The sequence below is a fragment of the Chelmon rostratus genome, chromosome 14, assembly GCF_017976325.1.
Source record: "Chelmon rostratus isolate fCheRos1 chromosome 14, fCheRos1.pri, whole genome shotgun sequence".
In the NCBI taxonomy this organism is placed as follows: Eukaryota; Metazoa; Chordata; class Actinopteri; order Chaetodontiformes; family Chaetodontidae; genus Chelmon; species Chelmon rostratus.
The window spans coordinates 733,458-750,705 of NC_055671.1; the positions used below are offsets into that span (position 1 = coordinate 733,458).

At 39.9% G+C, this 17,248-nt stretch overlaps 1 protein-coding gene across 1 annotated transcript; it reads right to left on the minus strand.

Moving 5' to 3' along the window:
* Positions 1 to 5,605: 5,605 nt before the first annotated feature.
* On the minus strand, positions 5,606 to 9,877 carry LOC121617389 (F-box only protein 50-like). Its single transcript, XM_041952556.1, has 6 exons — positions 9,666 to 9,877; positions 7,936 to 8,016; positions 7,739 to 7,835; positions 7,465 to 7,560; positions 6,103 to 6,241; positions 5,606 to 6,008 (listed from the first exon to the last, which is right to left on the minus strand). Exons 1-6 carry the CDS (start codon positions 9,805 to 9,807, stop codon positions 5,862 to 5,864), a joined length of 702 nt encoding a protein of 233 aa, XP_041808490.1. The 5' UTR covers positions 9,808 to 9,877; the 3' UTR covers positions 5,606 to 5,861.
* Positions 9,878 to 17,248: the final 7,371 nt, after the last annotated feature.

Sequence of the window (17,248 nt, forward strand, 5' to 3'; positions counted from 1 at the left end):
AGAATAGATTAAAAGACATAAAACAGTTGTACCAGTAAACAATGAAATAAATAACAATAAAACAATGAATAAAAAATGGAATAAAATAATAAATACATTCAACATCTCAAGGTGTCAAAAGCCAAGGAGAAAAGATGGGTTTTCAGATGGGATTTAAAAACAGACAGAGAGGAGGCCTGTCTGATATGGAGAGGCAGATCGTTCCAAAGTTTAGGAGCTGCTACAGCAAAGTCACGGTCACCTCTGAGCTTGCACCTAGTTTTGGTACACTCAGGAGCAGTTGATCAGCTGACCTGAGAGAGCAGTGGGGTGAATAAGGCTGCAGCAGCTCAGAGAGGTAGGGCGGGGCGAGGCCATTGAGGGATTTAAAAGTAAATAAAAGAATTTTAAAATGTATCCTAAAAGGTATTGGCAGCCAGTGTAGTGAGGCTAAAATTGGGGAAATGTGCTCGCGTTTGCATGTGCCAGTTAAAAGACGTGCAGCAACATTTTGCACCATCTGAAGACAGGCAATGGAAGACCCACTAACCCCCACATAAAGTGCGTTACAGTAATCCAACCTAGTGGTCACAAAGGCGTGGATTACTGTCTCAAAGTGCTGCCTGGAAATAACTGATTTAATTTTGGCCAGCTGCCTCAATTGGAAGAAGCTCGATTTAACAACAGAGCTAATCTGATAGTCAAGCTTGAGATCCATGTCCATTTTGAATCCAAGGTTTGTGACGGTGGTCTTAATATACTGGGACAAAGAACCCAGATTTACAAATGGGGGCCCACTGGTGCCACCAAAAACCATCACCTCTGTCTTTGAATCTGACTGTCATCTGCATAACAGTGGAAGGAAATTCCATGCTTCCTAAGTATGGAGCCCAATGGGAGCAAGTATGGAGAGAAAAGAAGAGGACCTAAGACTGAGTCCTGTGGGACCCCACATGTGAGACAAGCAGAGGAGGACACAGAGTCACCAAGGATGACACAGAAAGTTCAATCAGCTAGGTATGACCTGAACCACTCGAGTGCTGTGCCCCTGATTCCCACCCACTGTTTTAAACGAGAGATTAAAAGTTCATGGTCTACTGTGTCAAATGCAGCAGTCACATCTAAAAGCACAAGAATAACACAGTCACCAGAGTCAGTGGCTAAAAAGATATCATTAAAAACTCTTAGAAGAGCTGATTCAGTGCTGTGCAGGGTTTTAAAACTGGATTGGAAGCCTCAAGAATTTTGTGTTCTTCCAGAAATGCCATTAGTTGTCTGCAAACTATCTTCTCGAGGATTTTTGAGATAAAAGGCAATTTAGAGATAGGCCTATAATTTGCAAGAACAGAAGTGTCTAGTCCTGGTTTTTTAATCATAGGCTGCACTACTGCATGTTTGAAATTTTCAGGGACCACACCTGAGGACAAACTGCTATTGAGGAATGAACAGAGGACCCCATAGCGGGGAGAACCTCTTTAAATAGTTGGGTAGGGACCACATCATCTGGGGAACCTGAGGCCTTCAACTGACCAACAGTCTTCTGTAATGACGACCGAGTTAGAGGCTCAAACCTGTCAAAGACAGCAGAGCAGGGCACACAGACTGAAGAGTCATATGCAGGGGATGAGATTAAAGCCCTAGTAGAGGCAACCTTGTCAATGAAAAAGTGAAGAAAATTTTCACACACAGCAGGGGAGGACTCAATACAGACAGTTTGAGGGGCATTGAGACCACTGACTAATGGTCTTAAACAAGACACGAGGCTTATGACAGTTCGAAAGAATAATCTCAGAAAAATATTTCCTTTTCGCATCTTGCACAGTTTTCTGATAATGACACCAGGAGTCCCTTAACATTTGAAATGACACCTGCAGTTTGTCCCTTTTCCACTTAGCTCAGCACTACGGCACTCGCGTCTGACAGTACGAGTTGTGTCATTCAGCCAGGGTTCAGATTTAGTCCTGGACTGCCTGGTTTTTAACGGAGCCACGGTGTCTAAAACGGTTTGGCACGTGGAAACCAATGAAACCAAGAGCTGAGCTCCTCTGTATCATTGTTCAAACACTCAGTGACACAGTTGTGAATCTGACTGAAAACGGCCGAGAACTGAGCAGCAGTGGAGGGGTTAATGATGCGACAGCGTCGGGCAGCAGCGCAAGGTTTAACTGTATTACAGACAAGAGCAACCTCAAATAATACAGGCATATGATCAGAAAATACTGCGTCACAAACTTCTAAGTTAAAAACAGGCAAACCAAAGGATAAAACAAGATTGAGTGTGTGTCCGCGTTCTTGTGTGGGACCAGACACAGACTGCGCAAGATTAAAAGAGTCAATGAGGCTTAAAAAGTCCTTTGCCATTGGCTTATCAGGACAGCACACGGGAGTTAAAATATCAGCAGTTCGCAAAAGTTCAGTGAAAACGCTGGACTAACCAATACTCAGCCAGGTCTCAGTCACACAGAGAAAGTCCAATCCTCGAGATGTGAAGAAATCCTTAAGAACAAAAGTTTTATTCGCTAGTGATTTAGCATTTACCAGGCCAATCCTGGCAGGAGCCAGTAGTTCTGCGGCGTCAGCTGTCTGGGGAGCCTGGCTCAGAGGCCGCAGGTTACACAGATTCACCTCGCCGGCGGGGACGGGGCGAGCAGGGACCGGAACATCTCATCCGGGCCGACAACAGGTACCAGCCTGGAGTCGACAGGAAATAAAAGTGCGAGGCATCGCTCCAAACGGGGGTCCAGGAAGCCGTAGAAAAATGAGCCATACAGGCCTTCAGTCTCACCAGCTGACCGCTGCGTTTACCTCGGCGACGGGGGCACTTACGCCGGAGAGATGGAGCTAGGGCGCAGCAAAGGTGAGCCGGGATCCCCGATAGAGACGGGGCAAAGTTTTATGTCCACCATAATCCAATTTCACCAGATCTTTGGTATAAAGTCGTATATTTAGCAGGGTTTGGCGATCGTACACCAGTTGACATGATGAGTGACAAGTGACAGAAACAGCACAAACACACACAGTATTGGCAGAGACAGATGGCCAGCCACACACACTGGCGCTATCTTCTGAAAGATGCACAGACTAGAGCCTGAGATCATAGGCAAAACAACCAACAACAATCCACTGTGGATAAGGGCATCTGCAACCTCCAGCCTGAATTCCTTGAGCTGTTTGTGCTTTTGCACACCAATGCTTTTGGCATCTTGGCGATACCGCAGCCATCCATTGTTGATGGCTATATATATTTGCCAAAAGAGGCACAGGTACCACCGTTGGGATTTTGCAGGGGTACGGTGCAAGGCCACCATCACGTCAGCAAGATCAACTCCAACCATGTGGACATTGTACTGTGACACAAGGTTTGGACAGGGTACAGCAACTCTTCTCTCTGGAGAAACGCCTGACTTCCTTGAGAGGGCTCAGCACAGGAGCTAGCAAAGGTGACAACTTTGTTGTCAGACCATATTAAAACAGTTGTGCCTCATTATCCACCCTGTAGTCATAGCTACCCCTTCCTTGCCTCAGCAGAGCATGGCCATCCTCAAGTGTGCGTCCTTTAAGCCTGTTCTTGCAGATGGTTCCCAGACGTCACAAACCAAGGGACTCCTTCAGGTGCACAATGAGTGTAGACAACACACTCTGATGGGTTCTTGATGGTCTTGCAGAGTTGAATGACAACATTGGCTCCAACTCCAAGTTCTCTGGCTGGACCCTGGCCTGTGCCAAATGTGCTCTTTCCGGTGTATGTCTGATTTTTTTTTTTAAGTAAACTACAGTTATAATATTTTAATAGGCACAGCTGTGCATGATAATATCTGGTACTGCAGTAATTATTAACATGGCTTCCAGTTTGAAGCAAAATTTCTACCCCTAATGTATCTCAGGGGATACGTTCATTTCAAAAGCTGCTAGGTAATGCCACAAACATAATTGGAATTTTTTTTCTTTGTCAGAATGTTTAGACAAATGTCCTGATTAATTTTAGGAATTTCTTTTGTAGTTTTATTGAAAATAAGTAAGAACAATATATGATTATCTACCCCCAAGGAAGCAGGAGTTGGAAAATATTCATGATCAAAATACTCACTTGCCTAACAATTGTGCACACAGTGTAGAAAGCCAGTTAATGTAGATAATGTATGTGGAACACTGTAGCACTGTGTCCACACACATTTCATGTTTCTTGCAATACTGTTGTTTAAACTTCTGCTATCACATACATGCAATACCTTGTGCACTCTTACATTCTTTTATTTTCCTTAAGTACCAAAACTATGCATATATACACATATATATATTTATATTTTTATATACATCTACTGTGCAATTGATGTGCAATTCTCAGTTTGCATGTGCCGTTGTTCAAAAACCTTGTGCAATTGTTTAATATTTTCCACTGGCAATATGTTTTTATAGTCTTTTTGTATAAAATGTACAAATATAAAGTCAACTTTCTATTTTGTATTTTTCTATTTTTTATTGCTTGCTGCCTGCAACACCTTAGTATATCTTATCTTTACCTATCTTATCTCTAACATGGATCCTTAGCAAGATGCATTTATCTTTACTCAAAGATGTGGTTTACAAGCAATTGAATACTTAAACGCTCTATGAAAATTAAAATGGCTCAAATCTTTCCTTTTGAATGAAAATTGTATTTGGTATTGTCTCTCCAAAGCTTTATTCATAAAAATGGGTGGTATTGAGTAACTTTCACGCCACCTCAAACATCGAACATCTAACTCCCATCTGGAACAACAGATATGTACTGTCCAGCAACAAATCTCTTTATTTACAGCACTGGACAGAAAATAATATCTGGTCTATGACCCACTGAAGTGACGATCAGGGTTCTAACTGGTTATCTTACGAGAATTTCTGTTTGAAATACAACTTAGCTTGGACACATGCTCAGTTTGATAAAGTGATCAGAGCCATCCCTGTGACAGTAAGCTATTAGTCCATCAATTTAACAGTCAAGATTTTTTTGGCTAGAAGGAATTCAGACAAACTGGCATGTAATCACCTGACCAATATTCTGTGTCCAAGTCATCTAAACAGAAACTCTATCCAACTATTATCAATGTCAGACATTAAGAGATGAAGAACCAAATATATCACTTAACCTGTAAGCCCTAAAACTAAGGAAGTCCATTTCAAAGTATCAAATAACATATTTCCATCTAATGAACTGCTAGTATTGAGATTTAATGTTGATCACAATAATTGCAGCTTTAGTAATACTGAAATGGAAACCACTGATCATCTGTTCTTTCACTGTGTGGACTCTGGGACTCTCTGGGTGGATATGCAAGACTGGCTGTCACCAAAATCTTATCATCTTAAATCTTAAAATCTTAACATAAATCTTAAGATCTCTGAAATTTATGAAAATAAAACATGCAAAGTTGCTCGTTGTCTAATTCCTGAGCATAGGCACTCCTAATTTCTGTTTTGCATCAGGATCATCCTTCATAGTAACATGAAGTGTGAACTATCCGCAGAGTCAAGAACCCACCGCTTACATTAGACAAAATATGCCACAAAATAGTAAATATGTAGTATGATGTTTATAGTATTTTCCGACAGAGGTTTCACTGCTTGAAAGAAATAAGAAACTGTGAAATGAGAAAAGTGTGTTTTATTACTGCACAAACCAGTTCACACCAAATGCAAAAGCAAAACAACTTAAAATGGAGCCTAACAATCAGCATAAAAAGTAAATTAAAAAGTTTTATGATTGAACACTTTGTAATGTTCCTAGGTGCATTAAAATCCAACCTATGATAACTAGCCTGAAAGCTGATACAGTATGTATTGAGCATGTTGAGTGTGACAGCTCCAACTGCATGTTTACACTGCAGTTTTCAGAAGGATTCAGCCTAGGAGCTGGTTTTGGTTGGCTTGACAATCACTGAGCTGCCGGTGAACAGTGTGGGGAAGAACTCAACTGTGAAATTGTTCTTCAGTCTGTGCAGGAAGTGGACATATCTCACCCCGGGCCCATAGCCAGAGAACACATATGACACCTGCAGGCCAACAGAGAGATGATGAAGAAGAAATAGAATCCTGGCCCTTCAAGCAGCCAGATTACTGCACCTAACAGGAAACTCAGTAACTCACCTCCTTCCAGGTGTGTGAGTAAGTGCTGAGGTCCTCAGTGGGGTGGACAGTGTGCTCTGAGATCACAGTGATTTTGTCTGCACCCAGTAACTTCACATGCAGCTGGTAGATGGACTCATGCAGCTGACTCTCCTCATACCTGGCAAAATGACAGGTAATTAGACAGTGAGAAGAAGAAATCATAATAATATGTAGCTTTGGAATTTTATCAAGGTAATGTATCATTATTGAACCTTTCCTTGGAAGAAAGTCGTATTTTCTTTTCAATCTGTACCAAATGGCTTGACCAACGATCTTTCTGGAGATTTTGAGGAAATTAGTACATCAAAAAGTTCTATTCATAGTTCTGTTCTGATTATACAGTATACTGCTTTATTGATTCTGAACATCTGATTAATTATCTTAATGTACTGTTAAAAGGGATTTTCTCTCTGATGCAAAGCCAAAACACATTCATTAGTCAAAGGCAGTTTTCTGCATATCATCTACACCAGGGGTCGGCAACCTTTACCACTAAAAGAGCCAAAACACTGGGAGCCACAAAACCCTTTTGCCATGTCAAATAAAATAACGCTGCATATAACGTTTTTTTTTTTTTTTTTGCCTTTATGCTATGTACAAACAAACTATAATGTGTTGCATTTATGAAATCACTGAACGACTGCAGAGAAACGAAATGACATTTCTGCATGCAACAACAACATTTTGAAGTCCGACAAAAAGATGTTGGGTTGAAGGTACTTTCAAGTAAAATTCTCAATGTCTGTTGGAGTCCTTCTTGTATTTATGAAAAAAACACCAAACTTAAATTCTCCACCGGCAGCCTTTTACTGGCGCGTGCTGTCTGCTGTCAACCTGAATAATAAAAGGATTCCACTGAACAATGAAAAAATATGAATATATGCTCAATAATAGACAACTAAAATATTAATCAAACGTGGTTAATGTTGATTTCTGCTCCTGAACCTCAGCGCACAATGTCTACACATCAGCGCTGTGCACCATCACCTGCATCTTTATGCAGGGTAAGCTGTCATCTGTGAGCACGAGCGATTTGTTTCAAAACGAATGAACTAAAATAAAATACATTTTAATTACATGCTCATTAATCACTGCATCAGAGGGATGAAAGAGCTGCATGCGGCTCCGCAGCCGTGGGTTGCCCACCCCTGATCTACACTAACACACACCAAACACCTGTCCATGTAACACTGACATATGTACAAATGCACAGACTGTGAAAAATGTACTGTACATGACGTCATCTACATGTGCACTCATCGAGCTGATAAGGCCACAGTGATAAGTAATCACAAAAGAGCTGTTATAAGGGCTGTGGGGTGGGGATGCACATTTACTCACCAGTCTTGAATGACTATTTCAGGCTGAAAATCATCCAGCAGCTCTTCCCACAGCCCCTCTGCCTTCAGGTCCACAGTCTGCTCCATGGAGAACCAGCTGAGGACAAAAGTCACTTTTACCACAGGCTCATTATGTGGGATAGTCTTGTCTCAGTTGTACCCTGACCATATATGCGCCATTCTATCTAACCCATTGTAGGTGCAAGTATATGCTCGCTGGTAAACCCAGTTAGAACTAGCTGTATAGCAAACATCTGATGTCCAGTAAATCCCACCTGTATTGAGGCAATTCACAGACAACAGCACCTGCTGGGATGCTACTGCTATCATAGGGGAGGACTTCTGTGCTTGTGGTCCAGCCGCTGAAGTCACCTATGCATTAGGAGAAACATTTAACCTGATCCAAGATAACTACATTTCTTTCCTTTGTTTTCATTTGCTGCCAGATATGCTGATCACTCCTGTCTCTCACCATCAGGTTGAAAACGTGGAGGTCCACGTGTTGGCACTTCAGACAGCTCAGGTTCAGGTGGAGGGGTGTCCTTGCTCAAGCCTGAGAGAAATAGGACAAAAGGAGCACTGTAACTGGTACCACACCAACCGAAGACAGTGTAATCCCACTATGATACACAAATACAGGTAAAAAAAACATGTAGGGAGGTCATCACCACTTTTGTCAACTGGTGTGGACTGAACCACCTGCACATTAACACCAGCAAGACAAAGGAGACGGTGATAGACTTCCACAGACTACACCGCTGAACATCAAGGGTTTGGACATTGAGATTGTGGACAAATACAAATGCCTGGGTTCACCTCAACCACAAACTGGACTGGACAAACAACACAGATGTACTGTACAAAAAGGGCCATAGTCATCTTTATCTGCTGAGAAAACTGAGGTCCTTTGGAGTATGTAGGACACTGTTCAAAGCTTTTTTTTTACTCTTAGGTTCGATCTGCAATCTTGTGGCCTGCTGGGGCTGTGGAAGCTCTGAGAGGGACAGAGATAGACTGAACAGACTGGTCAGGAGAGCTGGTTCTTCCCACTTATCAGAAAGTCAGTGGTTTGATCCCAGACCTCAGTAGTCTACATGTCGAAGTATCCTTGAGGAAGATACTGAACTCTGAATTGCTCCCAATGCTGTGCCATCAGTGTGTGAGTGTGTGTGAATGTCTAAAAGGCTATAATGAGCAGGTGGCCCAACCCCATTGTATGAATGTGTGTGTATGTGTCCATGTATGGGTGAATAAAAGGGCTTTGAGTGGTTGTCAGACTAGAAAAGTGCTCTAAAAATACAGTCCATTTACCAGTCTATAATATAATAATTACTATGGCTTAGTAAGAGATTTGATAAAAAAAGGCTGAGGTGCTAATAATTTACACACACACACACGCTTTTTCTTATCACATCCCAGTTACTTTTTTCACATTTCACTTCTCATGTACACATTTCAAATAAAACATTAGATGAAGCATCTGAGCAGAAGCATGTGCCGGGTGTCTGCTCGGTCCTGGGATAAATCTCAGAGCCTTGGCAAACAAAACCAAAATGATGTGCATGACTCAAAGGGGCTGGTGCAAAAATTAATCCTTGTGTTTTGGATGAATTAACCCTTAAAATCAATTATTTCACATTTTAACATGAGGAATAGAGCTAACTAAACTTGATATGGTACATTCATGACAAGTGATGGAAACTGTATATATAAGAGTTAACTAATACTTTTCCAGATCTGTGACACTATTTGCCACTTTTCCGATCTCTATGTTAAAGTCTGTTCCTTTAGTGTGGCTCTCTAAACTCTGGTTTATTTGAGCAGATAAAGGTGTTACACTGATGAGTGTACACAAATGTACAATACTAAACACTGCAAATCAGCAATGAGGACATAAGTGTAGTCTTGCGTTGTACTTCCTCAAACAACTGGTCAGACTGCACAAACCACTTCAGGCATTTAGGAGTAACGTATTTTGTGATTACTAATGAATCAAAAGTGAACTTGGAAACGTAACAAACTATTTCAGTTGCTCTGACTCATCCACACTCAAATTATTGTAAGAAATAGGCTATATCTTATACTAACATCTCTATCAGCACTGAACTCCAGCCCCATTAGTACTATTGTACTCGGATCAGTGCCGCGACTTAAACCTGTCTCTGAATCAGGACTGAACATGTTCCTGACAGTCTGAGGTACCGTGTGGCGCGGGGTTCCGCAGTAAGTTTCTCCCGAGCGGTTTGGCCTCATACACGGACTTCCAGTCCAGGCTGTCAGGCATCGGTGCGTCCTGCAGACCCCACTCAGCCTCGCACCTCTTCTTCCATTCAGCGGCAGACATGGTGTGGCCAAACACTGCGTAATGTGCACTGTTCCACCCTTCCAGGAAGTCTGTGAGGAGCCTTATTCTCTGTGACTGTCGCCACTCCGCGGTGTTGCAATATGGCATAAAAGGCGGGGCTCCCTTACCTCTTAAAGTCCCAGGGTTTGATGGTGTTTCTAATTCAAGTTGATGCAATAATAATAATATGAGGAACAAGAAGAAATAAATGACATAAAACAAGTATGCTAGACAGCAGTTTGTGGTCTGGATTGTCAGTAAGAAGAGGATGACAACCCGGTTTTTATCCTGTTTGTACATCCAGCAAAGAAAAGAGGATGTTCCTATGCCTGCTACATCTGCAGAGACACACCAGGTCAGAGACAGAGTCTGCGCTACAGCTAGGGACCTACATGTCCAGTAGAAACTGACAAGCATCGATAAACTACCAAAGACATCCTTGTCATGTACACATGCAGTGCTGTGCTTTTCTACAATCAGCCAACCAAATGTTGGTAGGCTATAGCCAATACAGCTTCCAGTGGTGATCCACGTGAGTGTTTCCAGTTGTGAATGTATGTTGAAGCACATACTTACCGGTATTTTAGCCAGCTGTGTATTTGTAGTGTGTTTCTGTGATCACATTGGTTTAGTTTAACTTTCTAAACTTATAAAAATTAATATGTCATTATTATAGGCTTTAATCATCAAGTCTGCAGTTTTACTCAAGCCTGAGAGAAATAAGACAAACAGAGTGCAGTAAATGGTACCACACAAACTGAAGGGTTAGGGTTAGGGTTAGCGTAATCCCACAATGAACATCACAAAGCCAAAGACTCTTTCTAACAGGACCACTATGTGTGCCTCTGTGGGAAAAACACGCTAAAAATATTACTCAGCAGTTTATCAAGCTCATATCTGTATTTTGGGGCACACATAAACATCCAATGTAGTTGTGTTTAACGTCATCAAAGAATCAGATTTTTCAACTTGCATTCTTTTTCTTTCTTTTTTTTTAAGCAAACACAGTGGTCACTTGAGTTTACAAAAGCGGCAGAGTTCAAACCAGTTACCTCATTTCATGTATTCCTTTGTTGTTATCCTTTGCTTTAATCCTTAAAGTAGTGTAAATGTAGGTTGATATGAAAGGCCCCTGGCAACAAGCAACAAAGAAACCTCTCTTCTTGCCCTCTTAAAAAATGTTTGACGCTTTTCCTCATTGTAAGTTTGACTGGACCAGTATCTTCTATAAATACATCTAGAGATGGTTTAGTAAGAGATTTGACAAAAAAGGCTGAGGTTCTAATAATGTGTACACACATACACACTTAATGCCTTATCTTATCACATCCCAGGTTCCTTATTTAACATTTCACTTCTCATTAGACATTTTGACAGATCTTAAAAAAAAAACACATTGCTGTTTCATGTTTCAAATGAAATATCAGATGCTTCTGACCACAAACAAAATTGCATTTGCCACCGTTGTACTGGCTTTTCTGCTCAGTCCTGGGACAATTTAGGAGTTAAGTATTTTGTTATTACTAATGAATCAAAACTTTGCAACAATTGCAATTATTTTGATTTGACATTCACACTCACGTTATTGTAAGAAAATAGGCTGAAATGTAGCTACCCTAACTGTAACTGTATCAAATGTCTTTTAATACATTTTGTTATACTTTTAAAAATGTAAGGGTATTTCTTTTGCATTAATTAATTGATTAATTATTTCTAATATATCAATGTCAATATATGTATGCAGCTGCAGCAGGATACGTATAGATATAGATGTGCTTTTCTATGATGTGTCATCAGTTACTTTGAAACTTAAGAAACAATTGCAATTACTTTGAAACGTCAAGCTACTGTAAGAAAAAAGTACTACGTAAACAGTCTGTTCTATGTACATCAGTATATTACAGTATATTAAGACTTTTGTTATCATATATATGTGTCTGTGTGTGTGTGTGTGTGTGTGCAGTACAGTATATAATAACAAGTGTATTTGAATAACATTTGTTATACTTTTTTAAATTGAAAGAGTACATTTAGTGTTCATTAGGGTATTTCCAGCTTCACCTGTTGAACTGAACAAATCATGCCTCAGAATCAAAATCAGAATTGGCTTTATTGGCCAAGTATGTGTTCACATACAAGGACTTTGACACGGCAGTTTAAACATTGCACTCAGTGTACTTGCATAGGTAAAAAGACATGCAGCTCAATGAGGACAAAAACAAAACAGAAGAGGCAGAACAATAAGTTAGGTCGTTCAAAAAATCTAAAATAAACAATAAACAAAAGAATGATGAGGCACAGTGTGCAGGTATTTATGTTGACAGCAACAGTGAGTGGCGAATGTACTTGTTAGAAACTGTCCATTACTGGATGATAAATAGCCAGTCAGTGGATGTTTTGGTGTCAGAGGACTGGTGACACTGGATGACTTGCTAACTGTTCATCAGGGCGACGGCTTGTTGGAAGAAACGATTTTGTGTCTGGTTGTTTTGGTGTTCAGTGATCTCTAGCGCCTACCAGAGGGGAGAAGTCAGAATTGTGTCCAGGCAGTGAGCGGTCTGCAATGATGTTCCTGCCTGTTTCCTCAGTCTGGAGGTGTGAAAGTTTCTGAGTTTCTCAGCAGTCCTTATAGTCTGTTGAAGTCTGTTCTTGCCCTGTTTGGTGGTGGACCTAAACCAGATGATGACTGATGTACATAGAACAGACTGTTTTTTTCCTGTGTAGAGAACAGCTGCTGCAAAGGCAGACAACTTTCTGAGCTGACGCAGGAAGTACATCCTCTGTTGCACCTTTTTTGATTATTGAGGCTATGTTTGAAGTCCACCTTTTATATATTATATATATATATATTATATAAAATAACTTTTATTAAATAACTTTTAAAACCTTTTTTTAACTTTACTCTTTAAGCTCTTCTTTTTCCTGTTCTTTAGAAATGAAACTTAAATTGATTTATAGTAAGTTTTGTTTAAATGAGAAATACACATTAATCGAAAAGTAGAAAATAGTAAAATGTTTTTTACTGAAACTAATGCAACCACATTTGAGCAATTGTCTTGGTTTGTTTAACCACAGGATGGATTCATGTCAAATGCTTGTATTTCTTTTAACTTTGCACAATTTCTCATGTTTCTTCTGCTACATATGTATGTTTAATACATCTGGTTATTATGTACTGTGGCTGTAGAAAGCTGTAGCTGCCTGCTGGTGAGGTACAGGTTTGCATAGAAGAGCAGGGTCAATACTTAAACAGGAGATACTTTAAAAATGTCTCCACCTTGTGGATTCTAGCAGTATATGAGGGCAGTCAGCAGTAAACTCAGCTTTAATACAGTACCCAGGCAGATATATTGACTTAGGGTTTGGAGGACAGAACAGATGGATTGCATTTTCTAGAATTAGCAGAAATGTTTTTTGTATCCTCAACATAAGAGCTTTTGCTGCAGCAGCTAGGGAAATGCTAGAATATACTTTATCTGTACCACATTAAGCATCCTGACGCCATTACATTCAGTCAACAGAAACCTACTGAGGCTCACAAAGTAAGCAGACAAATTAAATGGGCATTCCAGGGATTTATTGTTGTACTTCCATAAAGCTGGAGGACATGAGAGAGACAGTTTCAAAGAGAATGGTGAAAATTGGAGGAGCAGTGATCAACATATTTTGACATTTAGTCGCTGCTTTGAGTAAAGCTCCAAAAACACTTGATTCTTAATTTTCTATAGTGCATCTTGAAAGTATATTTCAGTCGACATTCCCTGCCTGTTTAATACACCATCTTTTAAACTCCCTGATCCCAGTTTCTAATATAAGTCTTCTGTCCAATATTTGAAGCCCAACTAATTTTTTTCAGACAGAGAAACAAACCCCATACCCTCAGAAGTCATAAAAGTGAGTAGTGCTATGCATGATGTTTGACCTTTATGTGTAAAATTAGTGGAGTGCCCCTTTAAAATACTACAGCATGGACACATAACAATAAAACCTTAGAGGGCACGATGAGTAACAGTATTAGTATTTATAAGCAGTATGTAAACACACACTAATGTAGGTGTAAGCAGATACATATACATATATGTACAGTAGTTTGTCAACAATATTATATAATATTGTAGATTATTACAACTGTGTTTTATTGTTATTCATTATTTGTTTATTACAGCCTCCACTTATTAATGGCCACAGGAGGAGTTAAAATTGTCAACAAATACATTAATATATATTTCTGCTTACAACCATATTTATTATAAAGCGTTTATTTAATTACTTAAACGCTAAATAGGGTGTGATATGAAGTTGTCTTATAAGTCAAAGTCCACTGAACAACACTGAAAAATGTTAACTTCTGTCTGTCAAAGAACGATGTTACTTCTATCTTGTAAAAAAAACTAAATAAATATAACACCTGGAAATAGAAAATGACTTGATGAGAATGAGAAATCCAAAGTGTATCTGTCACAGCCAATGACAGGTAAACAAAATACTGAAACACACTTGAGTGAACCTTTGACTTTTTAATGATCCTTTAAATTTATTGACAAGAAAGAAACATTTACAAAGAACTTACAGAAATTTAACCTAACGTGGATTGTGATGATACCCTCCAGTGTGTGTTTTGCATTCCAGTGTACTGGATGCCACCGTGTCAAAACAAACCGCCGAAATACTTAACCTTATATTGACCACAAACAATTTAACTTTTTTAAACTATTTTTCAATATCTATTTTATTTTGCTAAATTCAGGTGTGTTGCTAAGCTAACCCTGAAGCACATTTGAGAATTTGCTCAGAGTGAATACATGTTGTGTGCTGATGCTTGTCCATTTTCTCGGATGCTGTGTATGCTTTACACGCTAGGAAGGCAAACTGATGCTGTTCATCAGTTGAAAGGGGTTATGGTTGGCAGAGAGCCAGAGAAGCTACAGGGGGCAGCAGACGCTGTGTCTGAAGAGTAAACTGCTGCATGGCAACACACTGGACTGGAATAATATGGTTTCAAAATGATAAATAAATAAATGATACATTTATAAAATAAATAGCTATTTTTAATGGAAGAAAAGCGTGGCTGTAATAAATTTAAATGCAGTGCCAAAGCTTTATGGTCAAAATGATTGCTCTTTAACTGAGGCCACAGGCTGTGCGGGAAAGTAGGCCAGCATATTGTAAGATTATGCAACAGAATTTCAGTAATATGATCACAGCTGCCAATTATTAGACATGTGTGACTGGATGGACAAATGTTTCAAAACATGTTGATGTCTTAAACCCTCTACAGTCTGACTCTGGCTGAGTGGTGGTAACAGAGCTAGTTTTCATTGTTTTAAAGAACATTTCTTAATTGCTCAAAGTCGTTTAAAAAAACATAGTAGCACCATTGCTTAGAACAATGAACAGTTAGAGCTCTTCAGTGCAGACGTATAGGCTGTAATATCATCCCCACTTGCTTATGGCCATATATAGTTGACACCTGTCATTGTGGGTTTACTGACCTCTGTGTGTTAGGGGTGAACTCTGGCTGCCTGATAATTCATGAGTTAATCAGCTCAAAGAGGTGAAGCTGCTAGACAAACAGTTTTAGTCTTACAGGAGGGATGGAAAGCTAGAAACAGTAGCTCTGGTCATACTGGATGAAGATGAATCCCCTCTAATAATATTACTGCTTTAACCCTGGTTAAAGGGACAGGCCACTGATTTTACACATGAAGGTCAGTCTACTGCAGGCATGTCAAACTGATTCCATAAAGGGTCGTGTGGCTGCAGGTTTTCCTTCCAACCAGCTGAAGACTGAGATCAGCTGATCAATTGATTCCAGCCTGGTGTGCTCCTCCTTGGTTGGAACGAAAACCTGCAGCAGCCCTTTATGGAATCAGTTTGACCGGCCTGGTCTACTGCATCGACTGTGAAAATATAATGTCTTCTCAAATAACTTATCCTGAGATGAGCTTTAAGAATCATACAAGATGGCATTCTGCTCACCACTGTCCATCATTTTGTTTAATGAGTTCGTGAAGAGTGGAAATGAAGCTAACGATCTCTTAGCAAACTTTTTGTCTTAGCTTGGTTACACCACCATCACACAGTTTATTCAGAAGATGTATATGTATCACTTGGCTCGTGTCTTATAACTGTGTGTAGACTATTGTTCATTGAGGAATAGTTTTACTCCGACAGAGTTGGTTAAATAAAAGTGAACAGTCCAGCACAGCTAAAAAGCCAGCTTCCTCCATTTTGGACTCTGTGACTCTGGTCAGCACTGCCAAGATGGCTTGCCATTGGTCAGTGGCGTAGATTTGCAGGTCAGTGTTCGACAAAACTGAAGTCAATGCAACAACTCGAAAGAAGCCATGGTGATTCCACTGGAATGAATTGAGAGCGCCCTGAAAATGTAAATTGTTAAATGCTGTTGTGACCAGGCTTTTAGGGTTAAAATGTTTGACTTGCATTATTAACTAGGGAATATGAAGTACCACAGAATTTAACAGGCAGGGAAGCTCTGATGAAAGATCGTAGAATGAAGCGTTTTTTTTAATTTAAAAGCTCCAATAAAAAAAACTTATTAAAACAAACCATCCGTTCAATGAGAAATCACTCATGTATACAATAAAAGAATTAATAAATCTGAAAGCAAACGTGTGTAACACAAACCGAGGACAAACCTATAAAAGTGAAACTTGCACACTATATATAGCATATTTTCCCCAGGGTTATGGCACTGAGCCAGGTGCAGATGTATGTTACATTGCACAGTTGAGCGTGTCAGTTGTGACACATGTGCAATGATCTGTGATCACACACTGTACTCCAAGCCTCTGGAATGCAGGCGCTTTATTCATTCAGATGCACTGATACATGTAGTATTTGGCATGCTTAAATAAACATTCTCCAAATAGACCACATGGTGTTCATGTGTTTTGGTTCAGTTAATCCTGAGAAGGCCATATGTACCTATTCACTAACCACCACCATGGCTCACTTCTTAATGCTGTGGTAAAGGGATGAGGTGGAGGACAAAAGCCTCTGTTTAACTCTGTTTTCTTTATAGAACAGAGTTTACAAGCGTTTTTAGTCTGATACAAAGCTTTAACATGGGTATTCATATTATACATCATGATAGTGTGAAAATAATGAAATTGCTCAAGTTTTGAAGAGGAAAAACAGCATTTTGTTATTTTAACTCATTTGGCAGCTCACAGATCAATTAATTTGCTGAAAATAATCATTATTTGCAGCTTCTTGTGCAGCATTGAACTGACCACATTGGTTACATGTGAAGATCAATTTCAATAAGGAAAGCAATGGTCCGTAAATGGTTTTCCCTTTTGTGGAGGGTTTATCCAAAGCTAGGAGATGTCTGGTCAAATCTGAGATGGATAGTGAACTGACTCGGTGAAATTGAATCAGGGTCCTGGCTGGGCCGGGGCTCCTGTTTGATAGGGTG